The sequence below is a fragment of the Nelumbo nucifera genome, chromosome 4 (assembly GCF_055504915.1).
Source record: "Nelumbo nucifera cultivar China Antique chromosome 4, China Antique-T2T, whole genome shotgun sequence".
In the NCBI taxonomy this organism is placed as follows: Eukaryota; Viridiplantae; Streptophyta; class Magnoliopsida; order Proteales; family Nelumbonaceae; genus Nelumbo; species Nelumbo nucifera.
In genome coordinates this window covers 87991856-88006263 of record NC_142652.1, presented here as the reverse complement: position 1 = coordinate 88006263, position 14408 = coordinate 87991856, and the positions used below count along the sequence as shown (strand labels likewise).

Genomic DNA, 14408 nt, shown 5'->3' with positions numbered 1-14408 from the left:
TAGTTGATTTTCAGTTAATATTAAAAATTAAAAATAATAAAATAGAAAATTATCGACATAATAATTTACATATAATATTTGCATATATTAATAGAAAATAACATAATAATAGTTTTGTGCATGTATTAATTTTTAATATATATATATATATATATATAATTTTATGATTTCTATGCATCCTATTATATTAATTATAGTATATTTCTTTATATATAACTTTAGAATATACATTTTCTATATACCTATATATATATATTAATTTTGGCTATTTTGATCTTAAAAATAATGTTATTAATATGTTAATAGAATTTATATGCATTTTTTGGTTATCCATATTTATACTTCAATCTGCTTCCACCATTTTATCCATGCACCGAAGCACGCAAACTTCACATTGTACAGAATAAAAAAACCTTAAAATGTCTGCTAATGCGAGATTTTTACAGGATTCTTTCGTTGTTTGAATTGACGTTCGCATGATCAAGTCTTTCCAATTCAATCGAAAAAACGAAATTCCCAGGTTTTCTATTCTCTATTTGTTTTGTTATTCTCATCCATGCTACGTCATTGGAATTGTTTCATGATTGATGTTCTTTTGTTTTGATTTTCATTTCGTCTAATTTTTAACTGTTTAGGGTTAACTCGATGGTTTCAGAGTTTCTGAATGATTTTAGCAATTTTTTTTGGGTTAATTTGTTATTGGAATAAGAAAAAGAGAAGGTCCGAGAGAGATTTATCTAAATAGTGTGTATGGAGATTTGGATGAACAGCGCTTTGGTTTCTGATTTTCCCCTTTTATATGCTATTTTCTGAAACAGAAAGAAAAAAAAAATTATATTTTCTTTTTTATTATGTTGTATATCATCTGAAATGTCGATGTTAGTTGGACTTTATAAAGTTTTTATAGGAACATAAAGTTGACCATTGGGGTTTGACACTGTTGTTGCTACAGAATGGTTTGTCGTGTAAAGAACTGGTAGAAAATAAAAAATGAGTTGTTTTTCATTTTTGGTCTTTTATCCCGAAAGTGATGAGAGAGAGAGAGAGAGAGAGAGAGCCTGAAATGTTACATGCAGAAACTCATGTAAGATGGGTATGGATACAGAAAGAAACGATTACCGTGGTTATGATACTCGTCAACCAATAATGGCCTGATTACAACATTCTACTGTTGCATGGTTCAATTGCACTGCAAGGTGAGTTTTTTTTTTTTTTTTTTTTGTTCTTTAATTGTCCTGATTGTGATTATCACTGTACAGGTGGAATTACGTTACACAAATAACAGTAAGTAGTCTGAGTGGTAACTCATTTTCTTGAGGTGGAATGATGCCAATTGTAATGCTATCTTTTATATTTAAAGAGTATTTCTAAGCCATTTTTTATTAAAATTGAAAATTGAATCGATCTTAGTTGAGGATTTGGCCACAAAAGAGATCATAGAGTCCTCTCAGAAACTACCCAAGATTGAGTTTAGTGATTTTTCAATTGTTTCTTATATATTTTTAAAAAGAGCGGAGAAATCTTAGTGATAAGTAACAGCAGCATATGGATCTGTACAAGCTAACTATGAAATGCATAATGATAGTTGAATGTATTTCGCAAAAAAACTTCTTTGCTACTATATAGATAATACTCACATAAACAATTAAAACTTGTCAAATGGCTCAAAGGTCATAACCATTATAGATACCCTATCGCATATTTTATAAGATGCCAAAAATCAGACTTTGACTGCAAGTGAAAACTCACAAACCCAAGAATGATATTTGTTAACTAGCTATTTTTTATCCAATACCTAATTTTCTTCCTCCAGATTGGTGGAGTTAATCTGACCATTTGATTTGCATATGAAAACTTTCAGGAGAATAATAATATTCAAGGAAATAAATGGCTACTCTTGCAGATATTGTTGTTTCAGCAGTTATTAATCTTCTATCTGCAATTGCATTCCTTGTGGCATTTGCTTTATTACGTCTCCAACCTTTTAATGATCGAGTGTACTTCCCAAAATGGTACCTTAAGGGGATGAGAAGTAGACCAAACTGTTCTGGAGCATTTGGAAACAAGTTTGTCAACTTGGATTTTAGAACATACAGAAATTTTTTTAATTGGATGCCGACAGCATTGAAAATGCCAGAACCCGAGCTTATTGATCACGCAGGACTTGATTCTGCTGTGTATATTCGAATTTATCTTCTTGGGTGAGTTTGTATTTTGCAAGTTTTAATTTTGACATGTTTTTTTTTTTTTTTTTTTTTTTTTTATAAATTTCCCCTGGTATTGTCAGCATACCGAAGTTCTACTTTTCCCTTTTCTTTTGTTTTTATTCCTACTTTACATGAAACTTTTTGAAGTTAGATTGCCTGTTATATGGAGGCTATACTTATTATCTGTGTCTAATAGTTTACATATTTTTCCCAGTTCTTATGAATAGGGTTGAAACCACCTATAGAACCAATCAAACTTGTTTGGAACTGACATATGGATGCACACATGCTCACACAAATACAGATATACAAATAGAAAGATTAACATTTCATTCACTGACATATATTTTAGGGTCTTGTTTTGCTTTTACAGATAATCTAATTTGTCGACTTCTATGTGCAGCTTGAAAATATTTGTTCCACTAACTGTACTTGCTTTTGCCATCTTGGTGCCTGTTAATTGGACTGATGGGAGGCTAGAGAATATTAAAGGTTTAACATTTAGTGACATTGACAAGCTTTCAATTTCCAATGTGTCAACAGGTTCAAAAAGGTGGGAGTATGTATCTTGTCTTCTAGTTATTCTCTAATTACTTTTACCACTCAGCTATTTAGGTCATCGTAGGGGCTATTTGTTCACTAGAAGGTATGGCCTTGGACAGAGGAGAATGAAGGAACAAGCCTCATACTCTTGGCCTCATTTATGTTTCTCTTAAAATTTAGCAGTATCCAATTATGCCCTGCTTACTTCAGTTATGGTGGCATTGTGCCATATCTTTTCTATCTAACTGATTCTAACCTTTATTTTAAAGAAAATATGTTCAAATAATTTTGAAAATTGTTTATAAAGTCTACACTTTTGGCTGGAATATTAAAGACATTGTTTGCTTTTGGTTGGAGTTTGTGGGTGGCCATTTGAGTAATCCATGTTACTCAAGTTAAAGCTAATTAGGGAATGCTCGCACATTGTTTCAGAAGCAGTAACTAAAATTGGTTTGTAGGCAACATTCCTGTGAGCATGAGAGTGGAGCTTGTCAATGATTTGTGAATATGTACTCTCTCTCTCTCTTATACATTAGAGTCCCACATTAGGTATTCATGTGTATATTTCTAATGTTTTGAATTACAGGTTTATAGGACCTCCCATAATCAGTATGTTCAGAGAAGTTTGTTCATCTTTTGATGATATTTTGAGTTCAGAATATGGTACTTCCATGGGTTTTCTCTAAGAAATAATGTTTCACATTCATAAGAATCAATTGTACCTTGGTTCAATAATTCATAACAAGGGAGAGATTGAAGAGGATGTCACCTAAAGAATTAGAGCAGGTTGGGAAAAATGGAGGGGTGCATCTGGACTTTTGTGTGATAGGAGAATACCACTTAGATTAAAAGGAAAATTCTATAAAACAGTTGTAAGGCTAGCTATGTTGTATGCAGTAGAGTGTTAGGCAGTCAAAAAACAACATGTTTAGAAAATGAGTGTGGTAGAAATGCGAAGGCTAAGATGAATGAGTGGAAAAACTAGAAAGAATAGGATCAGGAATGAAGCCATTTGTAGAAACCTAGGAGTAGCTCCAATACGTGATAAACTAAGAGAGAGAGAAGGCTAAGATGGTTTTGTCACATGCATAGAAGACCACCAACAGCTCCAATTAGAAGCAATGTTTTAAAACGCGGAGGCATGATGCGAGGTGTTCCACTACCTAGAGGCGTGAGGCGTAGTAAAAATATTTTATTTTAAGAAGAACAAAGATGCATAACATTAGTTGAAAGGGGGGTCTTGTCGAAGCGGAGGCGAGCTGATACTCTAGCCAAGAATATGAATATGAATTTGGTATTTTTATGGATCACCAAGAATATAAATTTGAGGATACAATGGGTGAGGAGATCGACAAATGGGTTAGCTGATACTCTAGCCAAGCAAGGGGTGAATAGGCAATCTTTGTTTTAGGCTCACTTGTAATAATTTCTGTTCTGTTTTTGTGTATAGAGAGGTAGCATCTCGTGCCTCTCTAAGGGATGCTTGTAATGATTATATCTTCAGAATTAATAAAATCTAATATCATTTATCTAAAAATAATTTCATATTTGCAGAGATATGGGCTGTAACTCTTGTAATTCTAATCAGATCAACAAAATATTGATCCTCATACTGTTTAGAATCAACCTGTGAATAGCTCTATATACTAACTGTGTATCTATCTTACTCATCTTTGAGTTATACTGCATCACTTTAATAATGTTTCACATGTCCATTTGGTCATGGGGTTAAACAATGACCAAGGGTTCATATTATGATGGCTGAAGTGGCTGAGTTCAATGATCTATTGCTTTGTCTTTTAGTGAATAAACCATTAAATGGGTGGGAATGTGATTCCTACCTTACAACCTTCTTTCTTTTCTCCATTCCGAGCAAGGTGGCTAAGAGAATTGAGAAATTGCAAAGAGATTTTCTGTGGAAAGGGTGGGAAGGTGAAAAGAAGATCCATGTTGTGGCTTGGAATCAGATTTGTTCTCCTCGAAGTTCAAGGGGCTTGGGGTTGAGAAGATTGAAAACTGTTAGTATTGCTTTACTGGGAAAATGGATATGGAGATTTGGGATGGAAGAAGGTAGTTGGTGGTGGAATCTCATAGCGGCTGAATATGGTCTTCAGTCTGGAGGGTGGTTGACTGCTATGGAGCTCCCTTCCTACAGGTGTTCTCTTTGGAAAATGTATTATGAAGGTCCTTCCTAGCTTCTCTAAAGGGGTGGGTTATAAAGTGGGAGTTGGCAGCAGGATTCGTTTTTGGAAAGACAGATGGTTAGAGAACTCAACCTTAGAATCCAAATTCCTTCTCTTTGGCCGATACAAGGAGGCTACAGTAGCTGATTCCTTTGATCTGGTCAGGGGAGAGGTGGTTTGGAGTCCCAGATTCCGCAGAACTTTTCAGGACTGGGAATTGGAGGAGGTGTTCAATCTTCTCAATTTCTTAATGCCTTCTCTTTTGATCCACTTATGAATGATCAGTGGACTTGGAAATGGAGTGTTGATGGTATTTTTACGGTTAGGTCCTTTGCTGATGGTCTAAGTGACTTGATGGGATCTGAATTTCCTGTTAAACAAGCTTGGATTCCCTCCTCTCCTTCCAAGATCAACTTCTTAGTTTGGGCATCAGCTCTTAACAAATGTCTGACAAGAGGTAACCTTGCTAGAAGAGGTATCCCCGTCGTAGATCTGAGTGCATTCACTGCTCAGATAACCTGGGCTAGTCGAGGAGTCTATTGATCATTTGTGCATTCACTGCTCCTCTGTGTGGATGATTTGGTCTCGTTTCCTGAAAGCTGTTGGGATTTTTTGGGTAATGCGGGGCTCGGTGAATGATCTGTTGCATAGTTGGTATCTCCTGGGGCTATCTAAAAAAGGAAAATGCCTCTGGAAGACTATTCCAGCCACTGTGATTGGCTCCATTTGGACAGAAAGGAATAACAGATTGTTTAGAGACCAAAGAAAGATTCCTGATGATCTGATTTATTGTACTGTTGCTAGGATAGCTTCCTGGTTATCTGCTATTCCTGAGTTCAGTAATCAGAATATGTTCTTGGTTCTGAACTCTTAAAGTTTGTGGGATCTTTGATTGATTGCCTGGGAGGATGGCTTATGTTTCCCTCTCTGGTTGTATGTTGTGCCTTTTATGAATAATATTACCTAACTTTTTCAAAAAGAAAAACCATTAAATGGGTTGTGAACTCCTCACTAGCTGAAAGACATGTTGGGTTGATTAATGTACCTCTAAATAATTTTATTATATAACTATTTTATCTACTAAAAGACAAAGCAATAAATCAATCAGTTCAGTCACTTCAGCTGTTATCAAAAGATTCCTAAGATATCAATGGTTAGCATAAATCTGCTAGCCATTGTGGACATGTATTTTTTTGATACTAAATGTAAAAATTTCAGAAAAAAGAAACAATGATACAAGTTGATCAGGTGTTAAGGCTACATAAAAAACATAGAGAAAACCAAATCAGAACAAATAATCTAAATTACGTATTTGTAATCCCAAAACTTCCCCAAGGTCCTCTTTATTGGCTTGATCAAATTCTGACAATATCAAGTCCCAATCTGAAACAGATTTACCAACAGCCGCCACCAACCTATCCAAGTTCCAAGCTTTATGTAGAGAAGATGGGTCGAATGGCTCATAGGCTGTTTATCCTTTTTTATCTTTTATGTTCTTTGCTGTAATGGGCCTTATTCTGGGCCTATTCTTTCTATGTTATGTTCTTTTAATTTTTTGCCCAACTAAGGGCCTCTCTGTAAATTATCAAAGTTTAACTTAATAAAATAGTGTTAGGGGTGTAAGAGTGAGATTAAGGTTCGAAACTCTCTTACTCTGAACCCCTATTGCCGCCATCTTCTTCTTCATCTTCTCTTCCTTAGAAGAATGATTTCCATTATTTTATTTTGATTTCTGCGTCTGTTCTAAACAGTCCTCTATTCTCGAAAGACTGTTTTTCTTCTTGGTATCAGAGCAGGCTCTCTTTTTCCTTTTTCTCACCCTCTTTTCCCATACACAGTGTGTATGGAGAACTGAATCGTACGAATTGTTAAAGAGACTTTGTTCAGCCCAGTTGTTAGTGGTTTCTGGAGAGAAGAGGACTGACTTTGTCGCCTCCTTGGCTGATTCAAGTGTATTGCCTGAAACCCTAAATTTCTGGAGAAATATGTCTGCGGGCCCCGCAGGGTGTTTGGACTGGGTGCTCAGTGTTTGGAGGCTTTCTGATTTTCCTTCTTGAAGATTGAATCAAGTTGTTTGGTGTTTCGTGTAGTCTACAAGGTGCGGCTCCTTTTTTCTGTTTCTCCCAGCTTCCGAGTGTGACTCAGAATCCGAGTACTGCTGCATAGAGGTTGGCTCACAACACAGTCCTTGTTCTATCTTCATTTGGTGTCTTTTGAAGTTGTTTAAAGAGATGAACTCCTCAGAGATTGAAAACATGAATGTTGATGAATCCGGGCAGGTTCCGGGAGCCTCTGTTGACTCTCTACTGACTGTGACCACAGTCAAGCTGGATGGAACTAATTATTTGGCATGGTCACAATCGGTAAAGATTCATATCTATAGTAGAGGAAAGTGGGGTTTTATCTCTGGGAGCAAAAAGGCTCCCTCAGAAGATGATCCATCTTATGAGAAGTGGATGCAAGAAAATTATACTGTTATTGGGTGGCTTTTGAACTCAATGCACACAGATTAGTCTGCACTATTTGTGGATGAATTCAGCAAAGGAAATCTGGGATAGTGTTGCTGAAACCTATTCCCAAAAATTAAATGTGGTCAGAGCTTATAAGTTGAGAAGTGATGTGAAAAATTTAAGACAGGGGGAGAAACCTTTAGCTGTATACTTCTCAACACTGAAATCATTGTGGCAAGAAATAGATTTGATAGAAGCTGTAACCTGGGACACCACTAATGATGCAGAGACCTACAGAAAACTGGTTGAGAGAAACAGGGTGTTTGAGTTCTTAGTTGGACTAAACCCAGAGTATGATATTACAAAACAAAATATTTATCCAAGGATAGTGTCTCACTATCACAAGCATATGCCTTGGTAAGTGGTGAAGAAAGTAGAAGGCTTGTCCAGGTTCAAGGGGCTGGTCTAAATGATCACTTTGCTAATATGGGAGTGAAACCCAAAGGGGTTGCAGGGACTCCAAGTGGCTCAGGGAAGAAAGAGGTTGTTGTGAGTACTGTAAAAGGCCAAAACACACTAAAGACAAGTGCTGGAAATTACATCCTGAGCTTCTACCTCTTCGGTTTCAGAAGAAGCATGATAATAAAAGAGCAGGGAGTGCTAATGTTGCTGCTGGTCCAGATAGTGACAAATACCAAACTGAAGAGATGACAGCTAGTTCGCAGTTAGCAGCCATGAAAGAAAAATATGAGAAGTTTGGGAGGATGATCAGTCACCTAGAGGGTGTGACTTCTTCTTCCAACCCTTCAGAAAATTCAACCTCTTCTGCCTTTTCTCATTCAGGTATACAGGCTTCTGCCAATCATGCAACCATTTCAGGTAATCGTAGGATCCCTTGGATTATTGATTCAGGTGCTTCTGTTCATATGACCAACCTTTCTACCTTGTTTGTTTCATATGATTTACTTCCTGGACGTGACAAAATCACCCTAGCCGATGGCTCTCTTGCCCCTATCTCCGGCAAGGGAACCATCAAGGCTACAGACTCCTTGGTTCTTCCTTCTGCTCTTCATGTACCTAGACTAAATACAAATTTGTTATCTATAAGTAGTCTAACTAATTCATCAAACTGTTGTGTAACCTTCTTCCCTTCCTACTGTGTTTTTCAGGATCTGGAGTCTCAGAAGGTGATTGGGAGTGGCCGTGAGGCGAATGGAATATACCTGCTTGACACTCTGGGACAGTGCCCTGAACAACCTAGAAAAGCTGTTTTTGGGTCTATATCTACAGAGTCTATCAGTCGAGTCATGTTATGTCATTTTCGTTTGGGTCATCTTTCTTTTTCTACATTGAGTCATTTATTCCCTGAACTGTTTAAGGGAATTAGTTGTCCAGTCTTCATTGTGAGTCTTGTGAGCTATCAAAGCATTGTAGAAACAGTTATCCCTTGAGTAATAAAATTAGTTGTCCAGCCACTGTGTGGGGGCCTTACCACTTACCCTCTATGGGTGGCTACAAATATTTTATCTTGTTCATTGATGACTTTTCTCGGTTTACTTGGATATTCTTGATGAAATCCCGTGATGAAGTTCCCAGACTTGTGAGGCAATTCCATGAATTTGTCCTAACCCAGTTTGATACCAGGATTAAAATTTTCAGATCTGACAATGCAAAAGAATATTTTGAGAAGAACTTGTTCTGCTATCTCACTGATTTAGGGGTTATTCATCAAAGCTCCTGTGTTAGGACCCCAGAACAGAATGGAGTTGCTGAAAGAAAAAATAGACATATTGTTGAAGTTGCAAGAAGTATCCTGTTTGCCTCACATCTCCCTACAAAGTTTTGGGGTGATGCTGTTCTCACTGCTACCTACCTTATAAACCGTATGCCATCCAGGGTTTTGGGGTTTAAGTCTCCTTTCAGTCTCCTTCATCTGGACAATGAACTTTTTTCTATTCCTCTTCGTGTCTTTGGCTGCACTTGTTATGTACATATCCCTAGTGTCCAAAGACATAAATTTGAACCAAAAGCCCACAAGTGTATCTTCCTTGGTTATTCCCCCACACGGAAGGGTTACTGTTGCTTTGATCCAAAGATTGGTACTCGATATGTCACAATGGATGTCACCTTTGATGAGCTTTCTTCCTTTTATGGTTCCTCTCTGGAGGGACATTGTCCAAAGGGGGAGGATTTGTCACAGGTCTTTGCTCTTCCTCTTCCTGTCCCAGTTGAGTCTTTTACTAAGTCTCTTCTTCCTTCAAATGAATCAAGAGAGGATCAATCATTCCACTCTTCCTGTCCTAGTGTTCCTCCCCCTTTACCTCCTCGTCCTCTTTTTAATCCCAGGATGTATCAAAGGCAAAGATCCAGAAATGAGCAGGTTGTTTCCCCTACAAGACATGAGCCTCATGCACTTCCAGTTACAGATGAGACAACAGGTACTGTTTCAGCCCCTTTGGAGCCATCCTTCCCAGACCTTGATATCCCCATTGCTATTAGGAAAGGAAAAAGGAAGTGTATTGCACATTGCATTTCCAAACACCTTTCTTATAGTTTGCTTTCTCCTTCATATTTTGCCTACCTTTCTTCTGTTGCCTCTAACCCAATTCCCAGGTCTGTGTCAGAAGCTCTTAATATTCCAGAATGGAGGGATGCTATGAGATCAGAAATTGATGCCCTACACAAGAATGACACTTGGGAAGTGGTTGATTTGCCTGAAGGGAAGGATCCAGTTGGCTGTAAGTGGGTCTTTACTATCAAATATCATGTTGATGGCACCATTGAGAGGTACAAAGCTAGACTGGTTGCAAAAGGTTATACACAGACATATGGGATTGATTATCTGGAGATCTTTGCCCCTGTTGCCAAGATGACTTCTGTGAGAGTTCTTCTATCCTTGGCTGCTCACTCAGACTGGCCAATTTATCAACTAGATGTAAAGAATGCATTTCTGAATGGAGAATTACATGAGAAGGTTTATATGTCTCTTCCTCCAGGGATGTATGAAATAGATATGAAAGGTATGAATAAACCCTAGTTGATTCTAGGTCAAAGTAGAGAAGAAGGAAGAAGAAAGAAAAGAGAAAGAAGAAGAAGAGTATTCGGCCAGACTAGAAGAGAGAATGTGTAGAAAAATCACTCTCCTAGCCGACCCACTTGAATTTTATTCATAAAACTTAGAGTTACAAGAAAGACAGTTTTGTCCCTCATATAAGATGGGACACATAACTTAAACTCAGATACAATAGACCTTTCACTTTCAAGAAGATAAACCAGAATGACCAAAATACCCCTGACTCGAGCATTCTAACACTTCCCCTCAAGTTGGAGAGTATATATCATATAGTCCTAGCTTGTTACAAATGTAATCTATTCTTCCCCGAGACAATCTCTTTGTGAAGAGATCTGCCCACTGATTTCCTGAGCTCACATGAGATGTAGTTATTACCCCACTTATCACTTTCTCTCTCACAAAGTGACAATCCACCTCAATATGTTTAGTTCTTTCATGGAAGACGGGATTGGATGAGATGTGAACAGCAGCTTGGTTATCACAGTATAGTTTTATGGGTTTGTCAATTGAGAACCCCAGTTCCTGTAGTAAGTTCTTCAGCCATACTAGTTCACATGTGGTATGGGCCATAGCCCTGTACTCTGCTTCTGCACTACTTCTTGCCACCACTGTTTGCTTCTTGCTCTTCCAAGTTACAAGATTGCCACCCAGGAAGGTACAATACCCTGTGGTTGACCTCCTGTCTGATATAGAGCCATCCCAGTCAGCATCTGTGTACCCTACTATCTCAAGAGTTCCCCCCTTTTGGTATAACAAATCACGACCTGGAGCACCCTTTAGGTACCTAACAATTCTCAGAACAGCTTCTCAGTGAGGAACCCAGGGATGTTGCATAAACTGACTCACCACACTCACAGCAAATGATATATCTGGTCGGGTAATGGTCAGATAGTTCAACTTTCCCACCAACCTTCTGTATCTTCCAGGATCATCAAACTCTTCACCTGCATCCACACTTAACTTGGCATTGAGTTCCATAGGAGTCTCTGCTGGTTTAGCACCTAACAACCCTGTTTCTTCAAGTAGATCAAGAACATATTTTCTCTGACATAGGTTGATCCCCTGTTTTGACCTCGCAACCTCAATTCCTAGGAAATACTTTAGCTTCCCTAGATCTTTCGTATTGAAGTGGTCCTGTAAGAATTTTTTTAGCCTGTCAATGCCATTCTGTCACTTCCAGTTATGACAATATCATCCACATACATGACTAGCAAGATTGTCCCATCCTTTGAGTTATAGCTGAACACAGAATGATCAACCTGACACTGTTTCATTCCAAAGGCCTTCACCACTTCACTGAACCTGCCAAACCATGCACATGGAGATTGTTTCAGTCCATAGATTGCCTTTCTGAGCCTGCACACCTTACCAGCCTCCCCCTGAGCAACAAACCCTGGTGGTTGCTCCATATACACCTCCTCAACAAGATCACCATGTAGGAAGGCATTTTTGATGTCAAGTTGCACGAGAGGCCAATCATACATAGCAGCTAATGAGATCAACACCCGAATTGAACCAATTTTAGCCATAGGAGAGAATGTCTCCATATAGTCCACACCATATAACTGAGAATAGCCCTTGGCCACTGATGGGCCGCGATGGTCGAACAGGGTACCCACGTGTAACCCAAGGTACGTGGACTGAAAATGTTCATGCATGGCCCATGCAAAACCAGCCCATCATGCATGGCCCATGCAACGGCCCAATAGAGCAGGATTTGGTCAAGGCACAAGAATCGGTCAAGCAGTTAGTTGTTGATTGTTAGCTAGTCTTAAGCATGTTGTTAGCTGGTCTTAAGCAAGAATGAGTCAAATAAGTTATTTGTTATTTCTGTTAAATTGTTAGTATGAGAAGGCATAGGGATCGGCCATGTAGTTAGAAGGCTAATCCCTTACTTTGAGGCTATCTCAGTGGTAGGAAGTTAAGAAGTTTTTGTATTTAAACACCACCCCACCACATGGATGGGGTAGTTGAAAGTTAATAAACTCTTGTGGTCTTATTCTCACCCTAAGCAGAATACTCTATCTCTCTCTAGCTTTGACTGGGACTTATCATTGGTATCAGAGCTAGGCACCATGGCAACCAACAAAGAAAGAATTGAGAGTTTGGAAGTTGGGCCTGGAGGACTCAAAGCAAGTTTGAGCAGGCTCGAGTTAGGGGTTAATGACAAGTTACACCAACTCGAGGCAGCCATTAGTAGGATGTCCGAAGCATTGTTGACCCGACAGGAACCATCTCTGAGCGACGCTAATGGACGCAGCGGACAGTCCTCCTCCGGACCTTCTCGTGACAACTTAGAAGGAGGCCGACCCATGTTTTCCTCAAAACTAGCCAAGCTCGAGTTTCCCAAGTATTCTGGTGATGACCCAACCGAATGGTTCGCCCGTGTTGATCAATTCATCGAATACCAACACACCGAGGAACCACAGAAAGTCTCGCTCGCCTCATTCCATTTGGAAGGAGAGGAAAACCAATGGTGGCAATGGTTATGTCGGGCGTATCACGAAGACGGGAAGGAGGTAACATGGAAGATTTTTGTAGATGAGCTTTGGGCTCGTTTTGGCCATGTGATAGAACAAGAATTAGAAGAAATTGATGTCTTTCTATTGAGAAAGTAGTACATATATATACAACCTTGTAGATACTAAAAAGGAAGAAAATCCTACAGCCTTGCAGATACAAAAAAGGAAGAAAATCATACAGCCTTGCAGATACAAAAAAGGAAGAAAATCATACAGCCTTGTAGATACTAAAATAGGAAGAAAATCGAAGAAAGAATGGTTCCTATAATCAAGCTATTCCTAATTGGGCTAATACTACATATTTACAGCCTATAATTTCGTAACACTCCCCCTCAAGATGGAGCATAGATGTGCCCAACTTGTTACAAATATAAGAAATCCGAGCTCCATTAAGAGCTTTTGTAAAGATATCTCCTAACTGCTCTCCAGTCTTCACATATGCTGTAGAGATCAAGTTTTGTTGAATTTTCTCACGAACGAAATGACAGTCTATCTCGATATGTTTAGTTCGTTCATGAAAAACTGGATTCGAAGCAATATGAATCACAACTTGATTATTGCACCATAGCTTCGCTGGAACTAAGACTTTAAGACCGACCTCAGTTAAGAGTTGAGAAACCCACATAACCTCACACGAAGCTTGTGCCATTGCTCTATACTCAGATTCTGCACTAGATCGCGACACCACATTTTGCTTCTTACTCTTCCATGAAACCAGATTACCACCAACGAAAACACAATAGCCAGTAGTGGACCTTCGATCAATCTTGGAACTTGCCCAGTCCGCATCAGAAAAACACTCAATGTTACTGTGACCATGATTCCGATACAGTATCCCCCGTCCAGGAGCTCCTTTCAAGTAACACAAGATTTGTTCTAAGGTTGCCCAATGATGCACTGTAGGAGAGGACATAGATTGACTTACAATACTAACTGAGTAAGCAATGTCTGGACGAGTCACTGTGAGATAGTTCAACTTTCCAACTAATCTTCTATATCGTTCAGGATCATCAAAAGCATCTCCATCCTTTGTGAGTTGCTGGTTAGGAAGCATTGGAGTACTGCATGGTTTGACTCCCAGTTTCCCAGTTTCTGTTAACAGGTCCAAAACATACTTCCTTTGAGACAGGAAAATGCCTCTTTTACTCCTTGCCACCTCAATCCCCAAGAAGTATTTTAGGTGCCCCAAATCTTTAGTATTGAACTGGCTCTGCAAAAAGGATTTCAAGGATGAGATTCCCTTCGTGTCACTTCCAGTGATAACAATATCGTCTACATATACAACAAGTAGAATGATGCCAAATATGGACTGCTTATAGAAAGCAGTATGGTCAGATTTGCACTTCCTCATCCCAAACCTCTCTACTGCCTGACTGAATTTTCCAAACCAAGCTCGAGGACTCTGTTTTAGTCCATACAGCGATTTTCGA

General features: G+C 38.7%; 1 protein-coding gene across 5 annotated transcripts in view; it reads left to right on the top strand.

Annotated features, from left to right (window-relative positions):
• Positions 1–367: 367 nt before the first annotated feature.
• The window catches only part of LOC104612727 (hyperosmolality-gated Ca2+ permeable channel 1.7-like), a 141564-nt gene continuing 127523 nt past the window's right edge, over positions 368–14408 (top strand). For 3 of the 5 annotated variants that reach the window (XM_088902553.1, XM_088902552.1, XM_088902555.1), the window contains exons 1-4: positions 368–520; positions 1106–1196; positions 1862–2201; positions 2611–2760. In XM_088902553.1, coding sequence (XP_088758679.1) covers positions 1888–2201; positions 2611–2760 — 464 coding nt within the window. In that variant the 5' untranslated portion in view covers positions 368–520; positions 1106–1196; positions 1862–1887. Of the gene's footprint in view, positions 1197–1861; positions 2202–2610; positions 2761–14408 lie in introns of all 5 variants that reach the window. The other 2 variants (XM_088902554.1, XM_010280284.3) reach the window with 2 other exon arrangements.